A 19,541-nucleotide genomic window follows, 5' to 3' on the forward strand; every position below is an offset into this window, starting at 1 on the left:
TTCTCACCAAGCTGCTTGGCGATGGTCTTATAGCCCATTCCAGCCTTGTGTAGGTCTACAATCTTGTCCCTGACATCCTTGGAGAGCTCTTTGGTCTTGGCCATGGTGGAGAGTTTGGAATCTGATTGGTTGATTGCTTCTGTGGACAGGTGTCTTTTATACAGGTAACAAACTGAGATTAGGAGCACTCCCTTTAAGAGTGTGCTCCTAATCTCAGCTCGTTACCTGTATAAAAGACACCTGGGAGCCAGAAATCTTTCTGATTGAGAGGGGGTCAAATACTTATTTCCCTCATTAAAATGCAAATCAATTTCTAACATTTTTTATATGCGTTTTTCTGGATTTTTTTGTTGTTATTCTGTCTCTCACTGTTCAAATAAATCTACCATTAAAATTATAGACTGATCATTTCTTTGTCAGTGGGCAAACGTACAAAATCAGCAGGGGATCAAATACTTTTTTCCCTCACTGCAACCGTAATTAGGATAATCACTTGAACGATGTGTCCATCGAAAATGACAGGTTTGTTCTTCAGCCTTCAAGGAAAACTATCTAGGAAATAATAATCTATTGTTTTAGAATAATTCTTTAATTTGTTCAAGGCAGCCCCATTTCTATCCATCCACTTCAATGTGACTATCAGTTACATTTTGAAATGTGTCAGTGGTTTATGTTGATATTGGGTGGGTATGACAGTGGTCGAGCTGGCCACATGAGATTTGGTTTGTGGTGCCAAGATTAGTGTGACAGGGGTTACCCAAAAAAAAGACCTCTCATTATTAGTTAACACTTCAGAAGTAGCAGCGTCAGCTTGGATTTAGGTCCCTTGCCTCCCCTTATCTTCTGGCATAATGTGGCCTGCATGGAGACAGGATGCCAGAGGAAGGTGCTACAAATAACCTTCCATGAGGCAAGTGTGTATGTGTGTGCGTGCCTGCATGTGCATGCATGCAAGTACAATTGGTTCTGAATGTGTGTGTGTGGGTAGCAAATAATAATTTGTTAAAGACACCTCATCTGTCAATAAACGTAGGTTCGACAACATCTTGATTGACAGGTTACTCACATCCTGAATGTCACAATGCTGTCTGTCTCACACAGTGGATCTGTCCAAATGAAGATGACGTCATGTGACACTGAGTGATACATCAGTCTGTCAAAGGGCATCGATTAATACGCCTACCGCGGCTCAAGTGCTTCATGGATGAATGGCTCTCCTATCCTGGGGATCCTAGAGAAATAAGATCTTAGAAGAGAGGAGGGAGACACCCTTAGTCCTGGTTGTCCCTGATTGTTATGATACTAACTAAGGTTAGTGTTAGGAGATCCATGACTACCACTTCCACACTACATCCCCAGGCTGCAGGTTTGTTTGGTGGCCATGAGGCTGCTGGTTTGCTTGGTGGCCATGAGGCTGCTGGTTTGTTTGGTGGCCATGAGGCTGCTGGCTTGCTTGGTGGCCATGAGGCTGCTGGTTTGTTTGGTGGCCATGAGGCTGCTGGTTTGTTTGGTGGCCATGAGGCTGCTGGTTTGTTTGGTGGCCATGAGGCTGCTGGTTGGTTTGGTGACCATGACTCTGCTGGTTGGTTTGGTGGCCATGAGTCTGCTGGTTGGTTTGGTGACCATGACTCTGCTGGTTGGTTTGGTGGCCATGAGTCTGCTGGTTGGTTTGGTGGCCATAAGGCCTTTCGTTGGCTTTGAGACTTTAGTTTGGGGATGCATGTTTGTAGTTTTCCTTTGTGTATGTTTATTTTTGTCACCATCTGAACAAATAATAATCCGCATGGACTGGCCAACCTAGAGGTCAAGAAGGAGCTGGCTCTGGACCTGAGGCAAGGTTGTTGTCTCCTGGGTACATGCATTCAACACCTGGTCGCATACGCTTACCTCTCACATTTATGCACACATCACGTCAGGTTACAGACCATGTAGCTAGGCCTAAGACCCCTAGACGAGTGCAGCAAAATAAAATCATTGGGCTAGTTACTGGTGTCGTAACATATGGGGGCTCGTCCGGGATGAATGTTAACAGATGTTAGCGTTTGTGGTTCACATTCGTCACTAAGGAAAAGCATTTTCTGGGAAACACTGCTCTGTGTGCGTGTGCGTGTGTGTGTGTGTGTGTGTGTGTGTGTGTGTGTGTGTGTGTGTGTGTGTGTGTGTGTGTGTGTGTGTGTGTGTGTGTGTGTGTGTGTGTGTGTGTGTGTGTGTGTGCAAGTAGACATAGGCACAAGTATGCATATTTTGTGTATGTCCCCTTATGCAGTATATATATCCGGCTTTGGCCGGGGTAGGCCGTCATTGTAAATACGAATTTGTTCTTAAATGACTTGCCTAGTTAAATAAAGGTTAAATAAAAAAAGATATATATATACATGTATGTATACACACTCATTCCACCCCTCTACATCTGCAGTAACTCCATACCTCCAGCTCTCCCCATCTCCCTCCAGACCCAGACCCAGTGTCAGTCCCCTAGTCTGCAGGTCTTGCCCTGGGTTGGTAGGTCCTGGGGAAACAGACAGCTGGCAATAATTTGTCTGGAGCCCATCAACTACCTGCAGAAGGACAGAGTTAAGGGATGACCGCAGGACCTGCTGGCTGAAGAAATCAGTCCCACTCAGACCTCTAGAACAAAGCACGTCTGTACAGCAAACCTCTGTGTATAACTGACCTCTATCATAACTGTGTGAAGTCATCTGAAATTGTAATACAAATCATGGAATGGGTAACATTTCAATATATATATATATATATATATATATATATATATATATATATATATATATATATATATATATATATATATATATATATATATATATATATAAAACAATAATAACTGACCTCTATCAAATAAAGGAACACACACACACTCAATGATGTGCACACACACTCACACATACTAATACACACACATACACACACGCGCACAGGAAAAACACAGTCACAGATAAACATGGGTGAACACACACAGTGTGAAAGACCGCACTGTCACCACCTCTTATAACTACCAGACAGATGGAGGTGGGATGGAGAAAATAATTGCCTCTCGCAAATCACAAAGGACAACATGACCAGCCATCAGTCATCACATCAAAACCAATCCTAGGACGGTTATTAAGTCCTGACCAAAACCCAACCATGCAATCATGAAAGCACAACCAAATAATAACTCAGTAACAAGTCTGTCTCAATACAGCACAGTGTGAGTCACTCCTCGTTCCTCTGTTGGTCATTAGTTCTATAAAAGTACTTTCTCTCATTCGTGGTGAATTTAGGATTTAGGATCTCAGGAGCCATGATAGATTCTCCTCCCTGTCTCTGCAGGCGAGGCTGGAATAAAACACTATCCTTGACTTGGTGGGTGAATCACCACAGAATGGGTAAGGCTGAGTGAACACTCACAGCCAGTCTTGTAGCAAGCTGCTGACTGCATTATTGGACGTTTGTCCTAGGTAGTTACAAGTACGGAGCAGACATAGTCATTCATCCACCAGAGGGCAAGTGATTTGATGTGCCAATTGTTTAAAAACATGTAATGACTAATTATAATTCTATGGTGCTCTGAGACATTAATAATGTAGCAATGAGCATGTTTACAGGCACAATAATAATTTGATTTTAAACTGATTATGGCAGTAGGAAGCGTATGGCAATCGTCAGGTCAAAATCGAAGTAAGCATACGCCGATTAAAATATCTAGTTTTCTAAGCAGTCTTTCCATTTATTAGGACATGTAAACAGCTTAAGCGGTGTTCCAGCAGCACAAGCCTCACTCTTACGGGTAAGTGAAGTGAGTTCAGAAAAACTGAAAATATACATCTTGGAAATAATTTTGTGCATTTATTTAAGTCCCATCAGGTAGCCTGATTTCAGATGTGTTCATGTAAACAGGATTAAAATAATTATTCTTGCAAAGCAAGACCACCTCTCTGCTGCATAGCTGACTCTCAAACTCTTAAGTCATTGGAGGACACCAACACAGCGTCTTCCACTATAATTCCAGGGAGGTAAGGTCAACACCTATTTCATTATGCTCAGGGTTGGGTAGGTTACTTTCTAAATGTTATCCGTTACAATTATTAGTTACCAGTCCAAAATTGTAATCAGTAACGTAACTTTGGATCACCCAAACTCAGTAACGTAATCTGATTACTTTCAGTTACTTTTAGATTACTTTTTCCGTAAGAGACATTCGAAGAAGAGAAAAATGAATATTATCAATTTAACATCTTTTGAAGGATAAATCAATGTTAGAGTTTACATAGCTGACCTTAAATCGATGTTGCATTTTTCCTTACGGGTTATGTAGGCTTCTTCTAACCCATTGCTTTCTACTTCAATAGAAATATTAATACAATTAGGGTATATCTTTACAATAGAAAATAAAGCCTGTCAGATTTACAGTCATTACAATTATTTAATACCCTGGGCAGTACGCATTACCCTCTGTAGCGTCTTGCAATCGGATGCCAAGCAGTTGCCATACCAAGCGGTGATGCAGCCAGTCAAGATGCTGTCAGTGGTGCAGCTATAGAACTTTTTGAGGATCTGAGGGCCCATGCCAAATCTTTTCAGCCTTATGAGGGGGAAGAGGCATGGTCGTGCCCTCTTCACGACTGTGTTGATGTGTGTGGACCATGATAGTTCCTTAGTGATGTGGACACCGAGGAACTTGAAGCTCACACCCTGCTCCACAACAACCCCATCGATGTGGATCGGGCCTTCCTGTAGTCCACGATCAGCCCCGTGTTGAGAATCAGCATGGCGGATGTTTTGTTGCCTACCCTCACCACCTGGGGGCAGCTGGTCAGGAAGTCCAGGATCCAGTTGCAGAGGGAGGTTTTTAATCCCAGGGTCCTTAGCTTAGTGATGGTGGGCACAATGGTGTTGAAAGCTGAGCTGTAGTCAAATTGGATGTATAATCTTTGCATGACGACAACAGTCGCACCATTGGAAGACATAGCTTGGACTGTAGCCTACAAAAGCCTATTCCTGCTCTTTTCCCACAATCAATGAAATGCATTTGGTGTGTCATCATAGTGGTCTCTGACTTGTGGTCAGACTCGCTCAGGCGGAACCAAACTTCATTTTGCACCTTTTTTCAATGCTGATTTGAGTATCATCGAGAAAACAGAAGGTGTCATAATGTATGTTTTCAGAAACATCCTTTCTGAATTTAAAAGTAATCCTAGAAGAAATCATGTAGTTTTTCAAAAGTATCTGTAATCTGATTACAATAATTTTGCTGATAACGTGACGGATTACAGTTACAGTTTTTTTGTAATCTGTTACATAAAATATGGGCATACAGTGCATTCAGAAAGTATTCAGACCCCTTGACTTTTTCCACATTTTGTTACGTTACAGCTTTTTTTCTAAAATAGATTAAATAAAAACATTTCCTCATTAATCTACACACAATACCCCATAATGACAAACGAAAACAGGTTTTTAGAAATACCTTATTTGCATAAGTATTCAAACCCTTTGCTATGAGACGCGAAATTGAGCTCAGGTGCATCCTGTTTCTATTGATCATTCTTGAGATGTTTCTACAACTTGATTGGAGTCCACCTGTGGTAAATTCAATTGATTGGACATGATTTGGAAAGACACACTGTCTATATAAGGTCCCACAGTTGACAGTGCATGTCAGTGCAAAACACAAGCCGTGAGGCCAAAGGAATTGTCCGTAGGGCTCTGAGACAGGATTGTGTCGAGGCACAGATCTGGGGAAGGGTACGAATAAATGTATGCAGCATTGAAGGACCCCAAGAACACAGTGGCCTCCATCATTCTTAAATGGAAGAAGTTTGGAACCACCAAGACTCTTCCTAGAGCTGGCAATCGGGGGAGAAGGGCCTTGGTCAGGGAGGTGACCAAGAACCCGATGGTCACTCTGACAGAGCTCCAGAGTTCCTCTGTGGCGATGGGAGAACCTTCCAGAAGGACAACCATCTCTGCAGCTTTCCACCAATCAGGCCTTAATGGTAGAGTGGCCAGACGGAAGCCACTCCTCAGTAATTGGCACATGACAGCCCACTTGAAGTTTGCGAAAAGGCACCTAAAGGACTCTCAGACCATGAGAAACAAGATTCTCTGGTCTGATGAAACCAAGATTGAACTCATTGGCCTGAATGCCAAGCGTCACGTCTGGAGAAAATCTGGCACCATCCCTACAGTGAAGCATGGTGGTGGCAGCATCATGGTGTGGGGATGTTTTTCAGCACCAGGGACTGGGAAAATAGTCAGGATCGAGGGAAAGATAAACGGAGCAAAGTACAGAGAGATCCCTGATAAAAACCTGCTCCAGAGCGCTCAGGACCTCAGACTGGGGTGAAGGTTCACCTTCCAACAGGACAACGACCCTAAGCACACAGCCAAGACAATGCAGGAGTGGCTTCGGGACAATCTCTGAATGTCCTTGAGTGGCCCAGCCAGAGCCCAGACTTGAAACCGATTGAACATCTCTGGAGAGACCTGATAATAGCTGTTCAGCTTGAGAGGACCTGCAGAGAAGAATGGGAGAATCTCCCCAAATACAGGTGTGCCAAGCTTGTAACGTAATACCCAAAAATACTTGAGGCTGTAATTGCTGCCAAAGTTGCTTCTGTCACGCCCTGACCTTAGAGATCCCTTTTATTCTCAATTTGGTTAGGTCAGGGTGTGACTAGGGTGGCCTAGTATGGTTCCCAATCAGAGACAGCTGTTTGTCGTTGTCTCTGATTGGGGATCATACTTAGGCAGCCCTTTTTCCCACCTTAGATTGTGGGATCTTGTTTTTGTTAGTTGCTGTGTAGCCTGCAGAACTTTACGTTCGTTTGGTATTTTGTTGTTTTGTCGGCATTCATTTTTATTAAAAGTAAAATGTTCGCCAACCACGCTGCACCTTGGTCCAATCTTTATGACGAGCGTAACAGATTCAACAAAGTACTGAGTAAAAGTTCTGAATACTTATGTTAACGGTGATATTTACGTTTTTTTTATACATATATAAGGTTGCAAAAAATATATTTTACCTGATTTTGCTTTGTCATTATGGGGTATTGTGTGTAGATTGATGAGGGGGGAAACAATTTCATCCATTTTAGAATAAGGCTGTAATGTAACAAAAAGTGAAAGGGTCTGAATACATGTAATCCATTACTCCCCAACCCTGATTATGCTGGACAGGTTCACTCAGAACACACAGGCAGCGAGGGGACAGTCAGTTTACTCTCAACCAATGACCTCCTTTGTGTCCAAAGGTTCAGGCAACTCCCTTACCCATGTAAAATGCCTCAGCATAAGTCTATCCCTACACACCAAGGGCTGTCCTGAAAACCCTTGTATCTACATTTTTGTCAATTTTGATTATTCTACATAAATTGAAAGTAGTCATTGCCCTGCATATGTTGTAAACGTTTTATGGCTCAAGGATCAATTAAAAACATACAAAACCCCGCGTCAACTTCCAAGACTCAATGATATTAGATCTGAAAACAACTGCAAAAAAATGAACTTTTTGAAGATACTAGGTTTTTTCTTTGCACACCTGCCTCCCCCACACACAGCTTCCCAGACACAAAGCTGATTTATTCGCATCAACCTGGTCCCATGGAGGTATCAGATTCAAGCTGCTGTCCACAGCATTATGTATACATGAATCAAAGTTTCCATTGACAAGTGTGCTCAAACTTCTGGACCAAAGAGGAGAGAAAGGACAGACCAAAGAGGAGAGAAAGGACGGACTAAAGAGGAGAGAAAGGACAGACCAAAGAGGAGAGAAAGGACGGACTAAAGAGGAGAGAAAGGACAGACCAAAGAGGAGAGAAAGGACAGACCAAAGAGGAGAGAAAGGACAGACCAAAGAGGAGAGAAAGGACGGACTAAAGAGGAGAGAAAGGACGGACTAAAGAGGAGAGAAAGGACGGACTAAAGAGGAGAGAAAGGACGGACTAAAGAGGAGAGAAAGGACGGACCAAAGAGGAGAGAAAGGACGGACCAAAGAGGAGCGAAAAAGAGGCCATGTCACCACATTTAGTTTCAATTTCTCTCTTGAAATAGTCTGCAGGCAGGTCTGATTATAAATGATCTGGTCCTTGGCTGCAGGCCCAGTTGTTTGACTGCCATGTATTGTGAACTTGATCGCATTTCTAAAGAAAAAAATCTGTAAAAAAATACTTTTCCCAGTAAGATAGAAGGATTCTGTCAACATTTTCTTTGAAATACTTTCAACTTTTTTTGCACATCTGAAGTCCAAGTATGCACCTTGAAAGTGTGTGCATAGTTAAGAGAAATTAAGTGCATCGATAAATCGTAATTCTTCAGTCCCAACTTATGTACCTCATAGTTTTGCTAGCTTTTTATTTCCTAGGACTATTACCTGCACTTTCTCATTCGGTGTAGCCTTCTATAGAAATAATCCAAGGTAGAAAATTCAAAGTCCAGTCAGTCACATTATGCACAAACCACAAAACCTCACTTCCCCAACATTTTGCATGTAAACTAACTGTAGCGGCTCAAACACAGCAACAACAGAAAACAACTCAGTCTGTCGATTCAGAAGAACAGCAATAGTTGACAGGAGAGCTTGCAAGCACTTCATTGTACTGTGTACATTTCACTGAATCCTGTGCATATGACAAATTATTTTTTATTTGACAATAGACAATGCTGCAATGACAAGCCCTTGTCTCTCTAATGGCAGCTAAGTATTCATATATTCAAAATCTATCTTTGCTCCAGACTGGTTTATACATCAAATTTAATGAAACTTTTCAGAAGTACAATGAGAGTCTGATGAGAGGATTTTTTTATTCTCAGTCATGCGATTGACGCTCACGCTTCAGCAGACAGAAGTTACAACTGTGAAATCTGTCACTTCTTTTTATTGAACAAAATTCATTATCACTTCTGCTATTTTCAAGTTGGTTACGTTGATCAGTAGGTCCATTGTTATTGAGTCATGAACTACAAATGACAACACAGCCTAGCAACCCACATCAACACAACCTTTGGGTAATGATTAACTTGATCACACCAGGGGGAATGACGTGAACCAGTAGGACTGTTGCAGATAGACAATGACAAGAACTGACACGATTCCCTTTTCTTAATGATAGGTTTTACACAATCTACAGTTGAAGTCGGAAGTTGACATACACCTTAGCCAAATACATTTAAACTCAGTTTTTCACAATTCCTGATATTTAATTCTAGTAAGAATTACAGTCTTAGGTCAGTTAGGATCACCACTTTATTTTAAGAATGTGAAATGTCAGAATAATAGTACAGAAAACCATTTATTTCAGCTTTTATTTCTTTCATCACATTCCAAGTGGGTCAGAAGTTTACATACACTCATTAGTATTTAGTAGCATTGCCTTTAAATTGTTTAACTTGGGTCAGTCATTTTGGGTAGCCTTCCACAAGCTTCCCACAATAAGTTGGGGGAATTTTGGCCCATTCCTCCTGACAGAGCTGGTGTAACTGAGTCAGGTTTGTAGGCCTCCTTGCTCGCACACACATTTTCAGTTCTGCCCACAAATTTTCTATGGGATTGAGGTCAGGGCTTTGTGATGGCCACTCCAATACCTTGACTTTGTTGTCCTTAAGTCATTTTGCCACAACTTTGGAAGTATGCTTGGGGTCATTGTCCATTTGGAAGACCCATTTGCGACCAAGCTTTAACTTCCTGACTGATGTCTTAAGATGTTGCTTCAATATATCCACATAATTTTCCTTCCTCTATTTTGTGAAGTGCACCAGTCCCTCCTGCAGCAAGGCACCCCCACAACATGATGCTGCCACCCCCGTGCTTCACGGTTGGGATGATGTTCTTCGGCTTGCAAGCCTCCCCCTTTTTCCTCCAAACATAACGATGGTCATTATGGCCAAACAGTTCTATTTTTGTTTCATCAGACCAGAGGTATCAAGTCTGCCCAAATGTGCCTAACTGGTTTATTGATACATTTTCAAGTACATAACTGTGCAGTCTCCTCAAACAATAGCATGGTTTTATTTCACAGTAATAGCTACTGCAAATTGGACAGTGCAGCTAGATTAACAATATTTTAAGCTTTCAGCCCATATAAGATACGTCTATGTCCTGTGAAATGTTATTGTTACTTACAACGTCATGCCAATCACATTAGCGCATGTTAGCTCAACCGTCCCGAGGGTGGGACACCGATCCCAAGGCATCTGGCAGAAGTAAATTAATCCACAAACACGAATATCAGTTTGTATATATCTTATATGACTGTGTTTTCATGAATTTGAGGATATAATCGCCAAGCCCATTCAAAAGCTGACAGAATGAAGTGTCTACGGATGCCTCCGAAATGGCACCCTACTCCCTATATAGTGCACTACTGGACATTTTGAATGCACCCTATGTCTGCATCTGAAAGATGGTACACTTCAATGGAGAAGGTCTCCTGTCCTGGCACAAACTTTCTCTGATTACCTCTCCATATTCTATGGGCTTCTAAGAAAAGGTCAACATCATAACGAAAGATCAGTTCCTGAGTTGAGTCCCCTTCCAACTCCAGTCTTTTAAAAATAACTAAACCTGCGGTTCTCAAATTCTCTCCTCAGGGACCCCCAGCTGTTCCAAAGCTACCACACCTGATTCAACAACACCTATGGAATTTTAACAGTATATGGCTAACCAGAATAAATAGCTCTCTCTGGTTATTCAAAGGGTTCTTTGTAGAACCTTTGAGATTGAGAAAGGTTCTTAATTTAATATAGCCATTTGCCATAAAGGTTCTATAAATAACCATTAAAAAGGGTTCTTTATAGCACCAAAAAGGGTTGTAATGATAGCGGAACCCTTTTTGGTGCTATGTAGAACTATTTTTAAAGTTATTTTTAGAACCTTAGGAAAGGTTTCTTTATATTTTATGGTTCCATTTATAACCTTATGAGCATGGTTCTTTATAGAACCTTCAAAAAAAGGGTTCTATATAGTACCAAAATAGGATATACTATCGTTATGAGCCAATAACTCTTATTTGGCACTATATACTGTAGAACCATTTGTTTTTAGTGTGCAGTCCACATAGCACTTCAGCAGCTAATCAACTATCTGGCAGTTAGTGAGCCAACTAGCAGTACAACAAAAGAACATGTCTAACAACCAAGAAAGAAGTGATCAACATGAATATAAGATCACAAATCCTTTGCAATTGGCAGAATCTATATTGCTGCTAGTGCTTTTGGCCCAACGGAACAGTTACACATATCATGATGCCATATTAGACATTCATATTGTATTTGCATCAGGATCCAAAGTTCCGTAACTGTAATTTCTATGAAGTCGATACGATCAATCATTAACTCAGCTTCCTACTGCACACTTTAATAACTGCAAGTGATAAACAGTGTGTCCTTGCCTGTAGAATCCTCATCTGCAATAAGAGTTCATTTACAGTGTCATAGGAATAACTAAATATCTTCCATATGTCTGAGGCAAAAGACATCAGCAAATGTTCTGCAAATGTTCTTCTTCCAAGCTCTCAGTCATTGATTTGAAAATAAACTCTTCATTCTCTAGAAATGTAATGGATCTTTTCAACCATGTGTGGAGGATCAAGATTACCAACGTGCTGGAGTTTCTTATTCAGTAAACAGTTTTTTCTCCATGCAATATGATAGTGTGTCAGTCATTGATCGGTTCTGGAAAAGTTGGAGTGAAGTTTCCTGAGAATCTGGCCTATTCCTCATCCCATGTGAAGAAGACCACCTTTATCGAGTAGATCGTATCCAAAATATAGATCACCAGGTTGATCACGGTCATGAACGTCACCACAACCAGATCGTCCCAGGGACAGTGGGAACACGGAACGGGCCGGGGGTTGTTCTCGAAACCATACAGTGGCCAGATGACCGTGGCAGTCATGTACATCATGGTGGCCAGAATATTATAGACCGTGAGCAGTTTGTCAAACGAGAAGGGGAACAGCGACAGCAGCTGACCGACGGTGAGAAAGATGATGACGAGTGCGAAGATGAAGCAGAGGGAATAAACCGCCACGCACCACTGCAGTCCCGGATTAAATGAAAACCTTGCCGGATCCAGCGACGTGAAGATAATACAGGCCACCAGAGTCTCGAGGATCTTGAGGAGGCCCGGGACAGTGGACAGGAAGCCACTGATCTCACCACCGGGTCGGAGGCGGGCCAACACCACCTCGCCAACGTACACTCCGAAACAGAGTAGGGAGATGACGGTGGCGGCGATCTGGCGGTAGCAGGTGGGGCAGGTGAAGAAGGTGGGGTAGATGATGGAGGAGGTGAAACACATTAGTGCAGCCAGCATGGCGAAGGCCGTGGTGAAGTCATCCCAGGAGATGGGCACCTTGAGATGATGAGGAGGGGAGATGTGAGGACGTGTTATTTCTAGGGCCAAGAGTTTTCCTGAAAAATGTGTTTTCCCAAAAAACGTGCACCTACATCTACTACTGCTTTACAATATAAATAGACATTAGAAATATATAAGACAGATACACATAAGCTACGATACACGTAAGCCACAAATTCCCCTCCCACCAATCTATTCCATCAAATCCAGACAGTAAACATCCCCCACCTTGGCACTGAAGCGGGTGAACTCCATGATGAGGATGAAGAGGGAGAAGAAGCAGCAGAAGCACCAGGTGAACATGCACCAGTCCCAGTGTGTGGAGAGCACATGGCCTGCCGAGGCCACCAGACTGAAGGAGATACAGGTGAGGACCACCTCCAACATACGGATGATTCCCACTGGCAGGGTGAGAGACCTCAGGTCCAGGTTCACCATGATGAGATAAGGATCTATCTAGGGACTCTGGGTGACTGTTCACTCACCAAGGGTTCCTTGACTTTTTGTTTGGCTAAAGTTTCTCTTTTTCCTCTCTCTTTCTTCTGGCTAATGTTCTTCTTTCTGTCTCTCTCCTTTGCTCGCTTTTACCAAATGCACATATTTCACATTTGAATGAATCACTGATTAAATTAACTGTGTTCAATTACTGTTGCCCTCTTAAAGTCTTATATTCTCCTCTTCATGGAGCTCACCCAGTAATTTTCTGCTGTGTCACTCTCTTTTCTCCACTGTGTCACATTGACATCTCCACTCCTCCTCTCTCTCCTACCGTCTTTGTCTCTCTGTGCATTCCCCTGCCGACTAAGGACCTTCCAGTAAAACACTACAATTCCAAGGGAGGTAAGACCTTCTCTCGTTCCTGCCTTATCCAAGTCTCCTTCCCAATGCTGTAGAGACCAGAGCATGCCTGTGTCAAGCCAAACTCCTCCCGTGTTTATGATGGTGTGTAGCCCATAGAAATAGAGTGAATAGAACGGGCCTCCCCATTCATGTCAATGATTGCGGCCATTGCGAGTGTACACAGGCTAGGTTGAAGATAACAGAGGTTAAGATAGCTTAATAATTAAATGCAAAGCGTTAGAAATTAACAAATTCATTGCACCAGCGCCGGAATGAAAATGACTGGGAGAGAATGGTAGCAGTACAGAAAGTTCACCATCAAAGTGGAAAATAAACACAACGGAGATGAATTTCAGACTATTACTCCGCAAACAAATAGATGAACTGTTTTACTGTCATTTTATTCATTTGAACATTTTTAAAGTTGTCTACAGCCACTTTATAACATGATTTCCCGACCACTGGTCATGTTTTCAATGCTAATCCTATAGAATCAGTCCAACACTCAGCATGGAATTGTTACATTGTCCTAACCTGTATTTTTTTAAACTAGCCCATAGGAGCAAAGCAGGAAGTAAAATCAGGAAGTGTACCAATCTGTGCTGTGATTTGTGAAATCAACTGACATAAAAAAAACATTCCATTGCACGAGCCACATCAGTTAGCATCATTTAAATGAACACTCTACATTACCTTGGAAATAATTGCATCACAATACCAGGCAGCCATTGCAAGTGTACCCATGAGTTTAGAGGTTCCAAGCCCTTTCTGTTCATTCTATTTCTATGGTGTATCCTGTCCTCTCTTGGCTTAATTGCACGTTTTACGACCCAGACTCAAGGCGCTCATTGGACGCCTGTCCAGTCTTATCTGGCTCGCCCATGCCACACATGATGGACTCTGGTCTCTGTCAAAGGTAAACTTCAATACTGACCCAATCCCTGGGAGTGGGACCATATCAGACCTGGGTTCAAGTAAGATTTGAAATCTTTAACATACTTTGAGCATTTGATTGAGTCTGCTTGGAAAGCCAGATGGGCGGGGTTTGCACCTTTGGGACTATTCTATTGGATCCATTGTGTCAGGTAAGCTCAGTCAAGCACAGCTACAGTATTTGAAAGATTCCAGATACTATTTGAACCTAGCTCTGGTCCAAGTGCACATCCCCCAACCAGGGAAACCCATGCTTGTGAAGTAACCTCACGTTTGTTCAGTTCAATGTTCCTAACTTGACTTAAGCTCTTTTTTGACACTTGATGGCTATTGACTAATATCCTCATCCATGTTCTTGAGAAAGGGAGAGAAAGAGATGGAGGGAAGGGGGAGGAGTGGTAGGCAAAGGATTTGTAGAAGAAGTATTCTGTTCCCACTGAAAATGGAAATCGAATAGTGTTCTGGTTGATAAAGAAAATATGATATCAAATCAAACTTTATTTGTCACATGCGCTGAATACAACAAGTGTAGACCTTACCGTGAAATGCTTACTTACTTATATGCATACTACTGCCCCAGTTCAGAGTGTACCATACCAACTTTGAATGTAACACTCTAGATTTTTGGACTCATTTACAAAATGTATTACATTTGGATTCACTGGTGCCACTAAGGCAGTTTAACACAATAATGAGACATGAGTTCACCGAGGTGTACAATTGTTTTGATTGATTGACTCTATTGCCAATGTTTGTCTATGGAGATTGCATGGTTGTGTCAACAGCAGCAGCTGTCTCAGGTGAAGGACAATGATTCCTTTAAATATTGTCAGTGCATTGCCTAACTCCCTCTTTACTGTTATATACCCTCATATTATTCTTCCTTCTCCTCTCTCTATATACTTCTCCTTCTCTTTCTATCTCACTCTCACTCTCCCTCTTCTCTCTCTATTTCTCTCTCTTTCTCCCACTCTCACTTCTCCCTCTCTCTATCTCTGCCTCATCCATTTTTCACTTTTACCTCCTTCTTGATCTGTGCCAAGGAGACAGCAGCAACACAACTTCATTTCTCTTTTGAACAAATCAATAATCCCCGTCGAAGGTTGCAAGACAGAAGAAAAGATGTGGACATAAAAGACCTTGACTTCATTACCATAATCGGATCAGGAACCTCCATCATTCTGCTGGCTTCTGTTTTGGAACAATGATTCTTCATTTGTCACTTAACTTAATTTCTCTCATGAAGAAAGGAATAACCCCTGCCATATGTATCACAAAACATAGTGTGGGCATGAGAGACCTTGACATCATTATCATTAACAGATCACCAACCACAATTATTCTGCTGTCTTTTTACAAATTATAATTAGTTTAGCAGCCTCAGAATGGCCCAATATGTTCCCTATCAAATCGAATCTGTGGTAAGCCACGGTCCGTGAGGGATTCAGATGCTGCATGTGTAAGAGAGTGATGTCATCCAGGTGGGACGGAGCGGAGTGTGGTTGAGACTTATCTCGCTGTCGGCTTCCCCACCGCACTCAGCAAACACAGAAAGAGACATGAAAGCAAAGTCCAGGGCTGGACCTCGACATCCCACGCCATTTCATCCAATGGGCCTCTGATAGCAGACACACCCCAGCAAACAGAGAGAGGGAGGGAATGTTGCTGAATGTCCTTTCCCAGCGTTGTAGAAACAGAATAGGTGTTACAGTAAATACATACACTAATGCAGTGAGGCCAAAACATATGATTCTTATGGACTTTTAAGCAAATGTTTTCTTTCTTTTATTGTTATATAACATTATTAAAACAATTTAGTCATATCAGCTAAATGTCAAAAGTTATGTTTCACTTATTCAGATTCATGTTTGAGCTGAATTCTGTCATATCTGTCTGGACTGCATGTTTGTCAGGATTAAAGTAGGTACAGTAGACGCACAAAGAGAGAGAGAGAGAGAGAGAGAGAGAGAGAGAGAGAGAGAGAGGCCTAGATTCAATCAGTTCCACGTTAACCCGTGATAACCGACGACTGCATAGCAGATCTGTTTTTATTTGGGCCATGACAAAGGTGTAACATCGTTGGAGCTGTCAAATCAGTAAAAACAATTATCTGCTATGCAGTTGTGGGTTATCGGGGGTTAACGCTGAACTGATTGAATCAAGGCCAGAGAGACAGAGATGAAATGGAGAACAGAATGAGAGAATAAAATGAACAAATCAAGAACAGCTCTTTGATCTTTCTATTCACTTTGATTACAGCCCATGTGGACTGCATAGGGCGCACTGCATAGTTCCTTGTGTATTTTAAAGACGGGAAGACAAAATATACATTGAATCTACGTACGGATCCAAGCATTCAGAACATTCTTATCCACCTCATGGTTTGTGAATTGCTAGCAGTATTATAACCCCATTTTATCATTCACAAAAATGTAATCTTGCCAAGTAAAACGGTTATTATCCACCATACAGAGACATTCTCCCAATACGAATTAGTGTTCCAAAAAAACAGCATGGTTACAGTTTGCTGTATTCATACAAAAGCAAAGTTCAGTCTATTGTTTAAGATCCGGCACTGTGTTTCAGGGCCAGTTCTCAGGTTGGGTAAGGTGGGTGACCTTTGACCTAAGCCGGGGTGACGAAGAACACCAGCTTGAAAGAGTAGACCGTGTCCACAATGTAAACCACAAGGTTGAAACAGGTCATGAATGCCACTACGACCAGGTTATCCCAGTAGCAGGAGCGGCCACACCCGCTGGGTCTGCTGTGGTTGTTCTGGAAGCTATAGAGAGGCCATATCACCACACACGTCATGTACATCAGCACGGCCAGCACGTTGTAGCCCGTCAGCACCTTGTCGAACGGGAACGGGAAGAGCGACAGCAGGCGGCAGATAGTAAAGAGGATGATGATGAGGGCGAAGATGAAACATAGCGAATAGACCGCCACGCACCACTGGAGCCCTGGGAACCGCGAGTAGAGGCCATGGTCCAGAGAGATGAAGATGATGCAGGCCACGAAGGCCTCGAGGACCTTGAGGAGGCCCGGGACGGTGGAGAGGAACCCGCTGATCTCGCCGGGTTTGGCCCGGGTCAGGCCCACCTCCGTGGCGTACAAGATGAAGGCCAGACAGGAAGTGACGGTGGCGGCGATCTGCTTCCCGCATGAGGCACAGGTGAAGAAGGTGGGGTAGATAATGGAGGCAGCCAGCACCTGTTAAAGCCCAAGACAATAGATGATGATGATGGATGAATAACAGCAATGGAATAGGATAAACAACATCAGAGTTTGAAGACAATAACATGGAATGTCAGTGGACTTAATTGACTCATTAAAGTTGTCAAAGTGCTATGGGTGTCACCTGATACTTCCACTTCATCTACTACCAATGTAGCTCCTACTCAATAAATCATTCCAAAATGTTGGCAAAGCTACAGGAATTCCAACGCACTCCTTAATGGTTAAAGCCTTTCCTTTTATTGCATTTATCCAATTTCCTCACTGATCTGACTAGAGAGGTGATATATGGACTGCACTAGAAAATACGATAGATTAGCTGCCTTGCTGTTGTGACATACTGAAGATGAGATCATCACTTTGATCAATAACTCGTTCTAGTTCAGTGGAACTAGCAATTAGAAACGACTATTACTACATCAGTATCTGCTGGCATCTATGTCTCAGTTTAAGTTCATTCGCGATTAGTGTGAGAGTAAGTGTACGTACACGACTAGCGATTGCTGCCATTATTGGATCGACCATCAATTCTAAGTGGTACTAAAATATTTCATGTTTCATTTAACCACTTTGTTCATGTACCGTATGATAACAACAACTGGCTGTTCAAGGTCCAGTGCTGATCCTCACTCTATATAAGCTCATAATATATATGTAAAAAAGTAAGTAGCCTTATCTCAGTCAGAACGGCCCATAGGTGCTGGAACCTAACTCCTGTTTCTGAAGCATGAAGCAGTGTGATGTACAAGTACACCTCCTCGAACAGAAGTCTAGTCTATGGCAGGGAAGAGTGATGTGTAATTTCCCAAAAATCACCTTTTAATTGATTTTCAATTACACAAAAGTAAACTACACACATCCATCTCTACTCTAGTTTTGAATGCTTATATTGTCTCAATGTAACTGTCACACATTGACACTAATATGTAGGTATGTTATCTGGATTCTACCCCTTATAGTCTAACCCACAGACAAAAGACACCGTGGAAGTTACCCACCATGAGCGTGGACAGCATGGCAAAGGCGGTGGTGAAGTCATCCCAGGAGATGGGCACCCGGGCATGGAGGGTGGTGAACTCCATGATGAGGATGAAGAGGGTGACGAAGCAACAGAAGACCCAGGTGAACATGCACCAGGCCCAGTAGGATGAGCCGATGTGACCCACCGAGGCCACCAGGCTGAAGGAGATACAGGTGAGGACCACCTCCAGCATTCTCACAATGCCCACGGGTACCGTCAGGGTCCGCGTGTCCAGGGTCACCATGGCGACGCTAGTTCTGGTCAGATCCGGCTGTCGAGTACAGTACTGTACGGCAGTTGTACCTTTTAACCTACCCAAACCGATTGTTTTTGTTTTCTCACCAAGTTTGTTTTTCCTGTTGATCTCTTTGCACTCTGATCTCTCTTCCACTTCTTTGGACAGCTCTCTCTCTCTGAGCTCTCCCTGCCTCCTCTCCCTGACTTGACTCGAAAACTATTATTTCTCTACTTGTCACACCTCTCTCTGACACTCTCTGTCAGTCTCTTCAGGCTTCTGTCTTCTCTCCTCTTCCTCTCCTCTTCCTGTATACGATCCCCTGTAAAGTCTGGACTGCTCTGACAGGGCCACGGTACTGTAGGAATGCAGAGAAGGGTGTAGACTGCCTGCCACTCCCTCTGCTACCTTATCAGGCCTTCCTCAAATGGTGAATGTTTGAGTATAGGCTTTGTGTGTGTGTGTGTGTGTGTGTGTGTGTGTGTGTGTGCGTGCGTGCGTGCGTGCGTGCGTGCGTGCGTGCGTGCGTGCGTGCGTGCGTGCGTGCGTGCGTCAAGCCCCGGATGTCAATGTTGTGTGATTATGAAATAGGGTGTAGTCGGTCACCCTTATCAGTAAAAGTGAATAATACCTCAGTTATTTAAGTAGTACATATACTGAGCTGATCTTGCTGTGTATTATACCATGTACTGTAGCCTACTGTATAATGTATATGATACGATATACTTCATTGTCCAGTTACATTCATTTCATGACGTCAGCATACAAATACACAAACACAACACAATATATTACATGCAGTACAGAAACACTGGAAAGCACACAAGTCACACATTTATATTTTCACATATTCAAAGTCTCTGCAGCCTACTGTCCGACCATGTATTGTGCCTACATCTGTCCTATGTCTCACTGTTCAG

General features: G+C 42.6%; 2 protein-coding genes across 2 annotated transcripts; both read right to left on the reverse strand.

The window, feature by feature from the left end:
- Window positions 1–8,858: 8,858 nt before the first annotated feature.
- On the reverse strand, window positions 8,859–14,110 carry LOC106606522 (myeloid-associated differentiation marker homolog). Its single transcript, XM_014202782.3, has 2 exons — window positions 12,584–14,110; window positions 8,859–12,352 (listed from the first exon to the last, which is right to left on the reverse strand). The coding sequence occupies exons 1-2, from the start codon at window positions 12,791–12,793 to the stop codon at window positions 11,708–11,710; spliced, it is 855 nt and encodes a 284-aa protein (XP_014058257.1). The 5' UTR covers window positions 12,794–14,110; the 3' UTR covers window positions 8,859–11,707.
- Window positions 14,111–14,608: 498 nt separating this feature from the next.
- Window positions 14,609–19,005, reverse strand: LOC106606521 (myeloid-associated differentiation marker). Its single transcript, XM_014202780.3, has 2 exons — window positions 18,364–19,005; window positions 14,609–17,341 (listed from the first exon to the last, which is right to left on the reverse strand). The coding sequence occupies exons 1-2, from the start codon at window positions 18,628–18,630 to the stop codon at window positions 16,754–16,756; spliced, it is 855 nt and encodes a 284-aa protein (XP_014058255.1). The 5' UTR covers window positions 18,631–19,005; the 3' UTR covers window positions 14,609–16,753.
- Between the last annotated feature and the right edge of the window lie 536 nt (window positions 19,006–19,541).

This window comes from Salmo salar, chromosome 06 (genome assembly GCF_965601325.2).
Source record: "Salmo salar chromosome 06, fSalSal1, whole genome shotgun sequence".
Lineage (NCBI taxonomy): Eukaryota > Metazoa > Chordata > Actinopteri > Salmoniformes > Salmonidae > Salmo > Salmo salar.

What these genes read in the sequence shown, in the direction of transcription:
- LOC106606522 (XM_014202782.3), bottom strand. Translation starts at nt 12,793, where the DNA reads ATGGTGAACCTGGACCTGAGGTCTCTCACCCTGCCAGTGGGAATCATC. An exon ending in TCACCCGCTTCAGTGCCAAG is followed by an intron (nt 12,353 to 12,583) that starts GTGGGGGATGTT and finishes CATCATCTCAAG; the next exon opens with GTGCCCATCTCCTGGGATGA.
- LOC106606521 (XM_014202780.3), bottom strand. Translation starts at nt 18,630, where the DNA reads ATGGTGACCCTGGACACGCGGACCCTGACGGTACCCGTGGGCATTGTG. An exon ending in CCATGCTGTCCACGCTCATG is followed by an intron (nt 17,342 to 18,363) that starts GTGGGTAACTTC and finishes GGGCTTTAACAG; the next exon opens with GTGCTGGCTGCCTCCATTAT.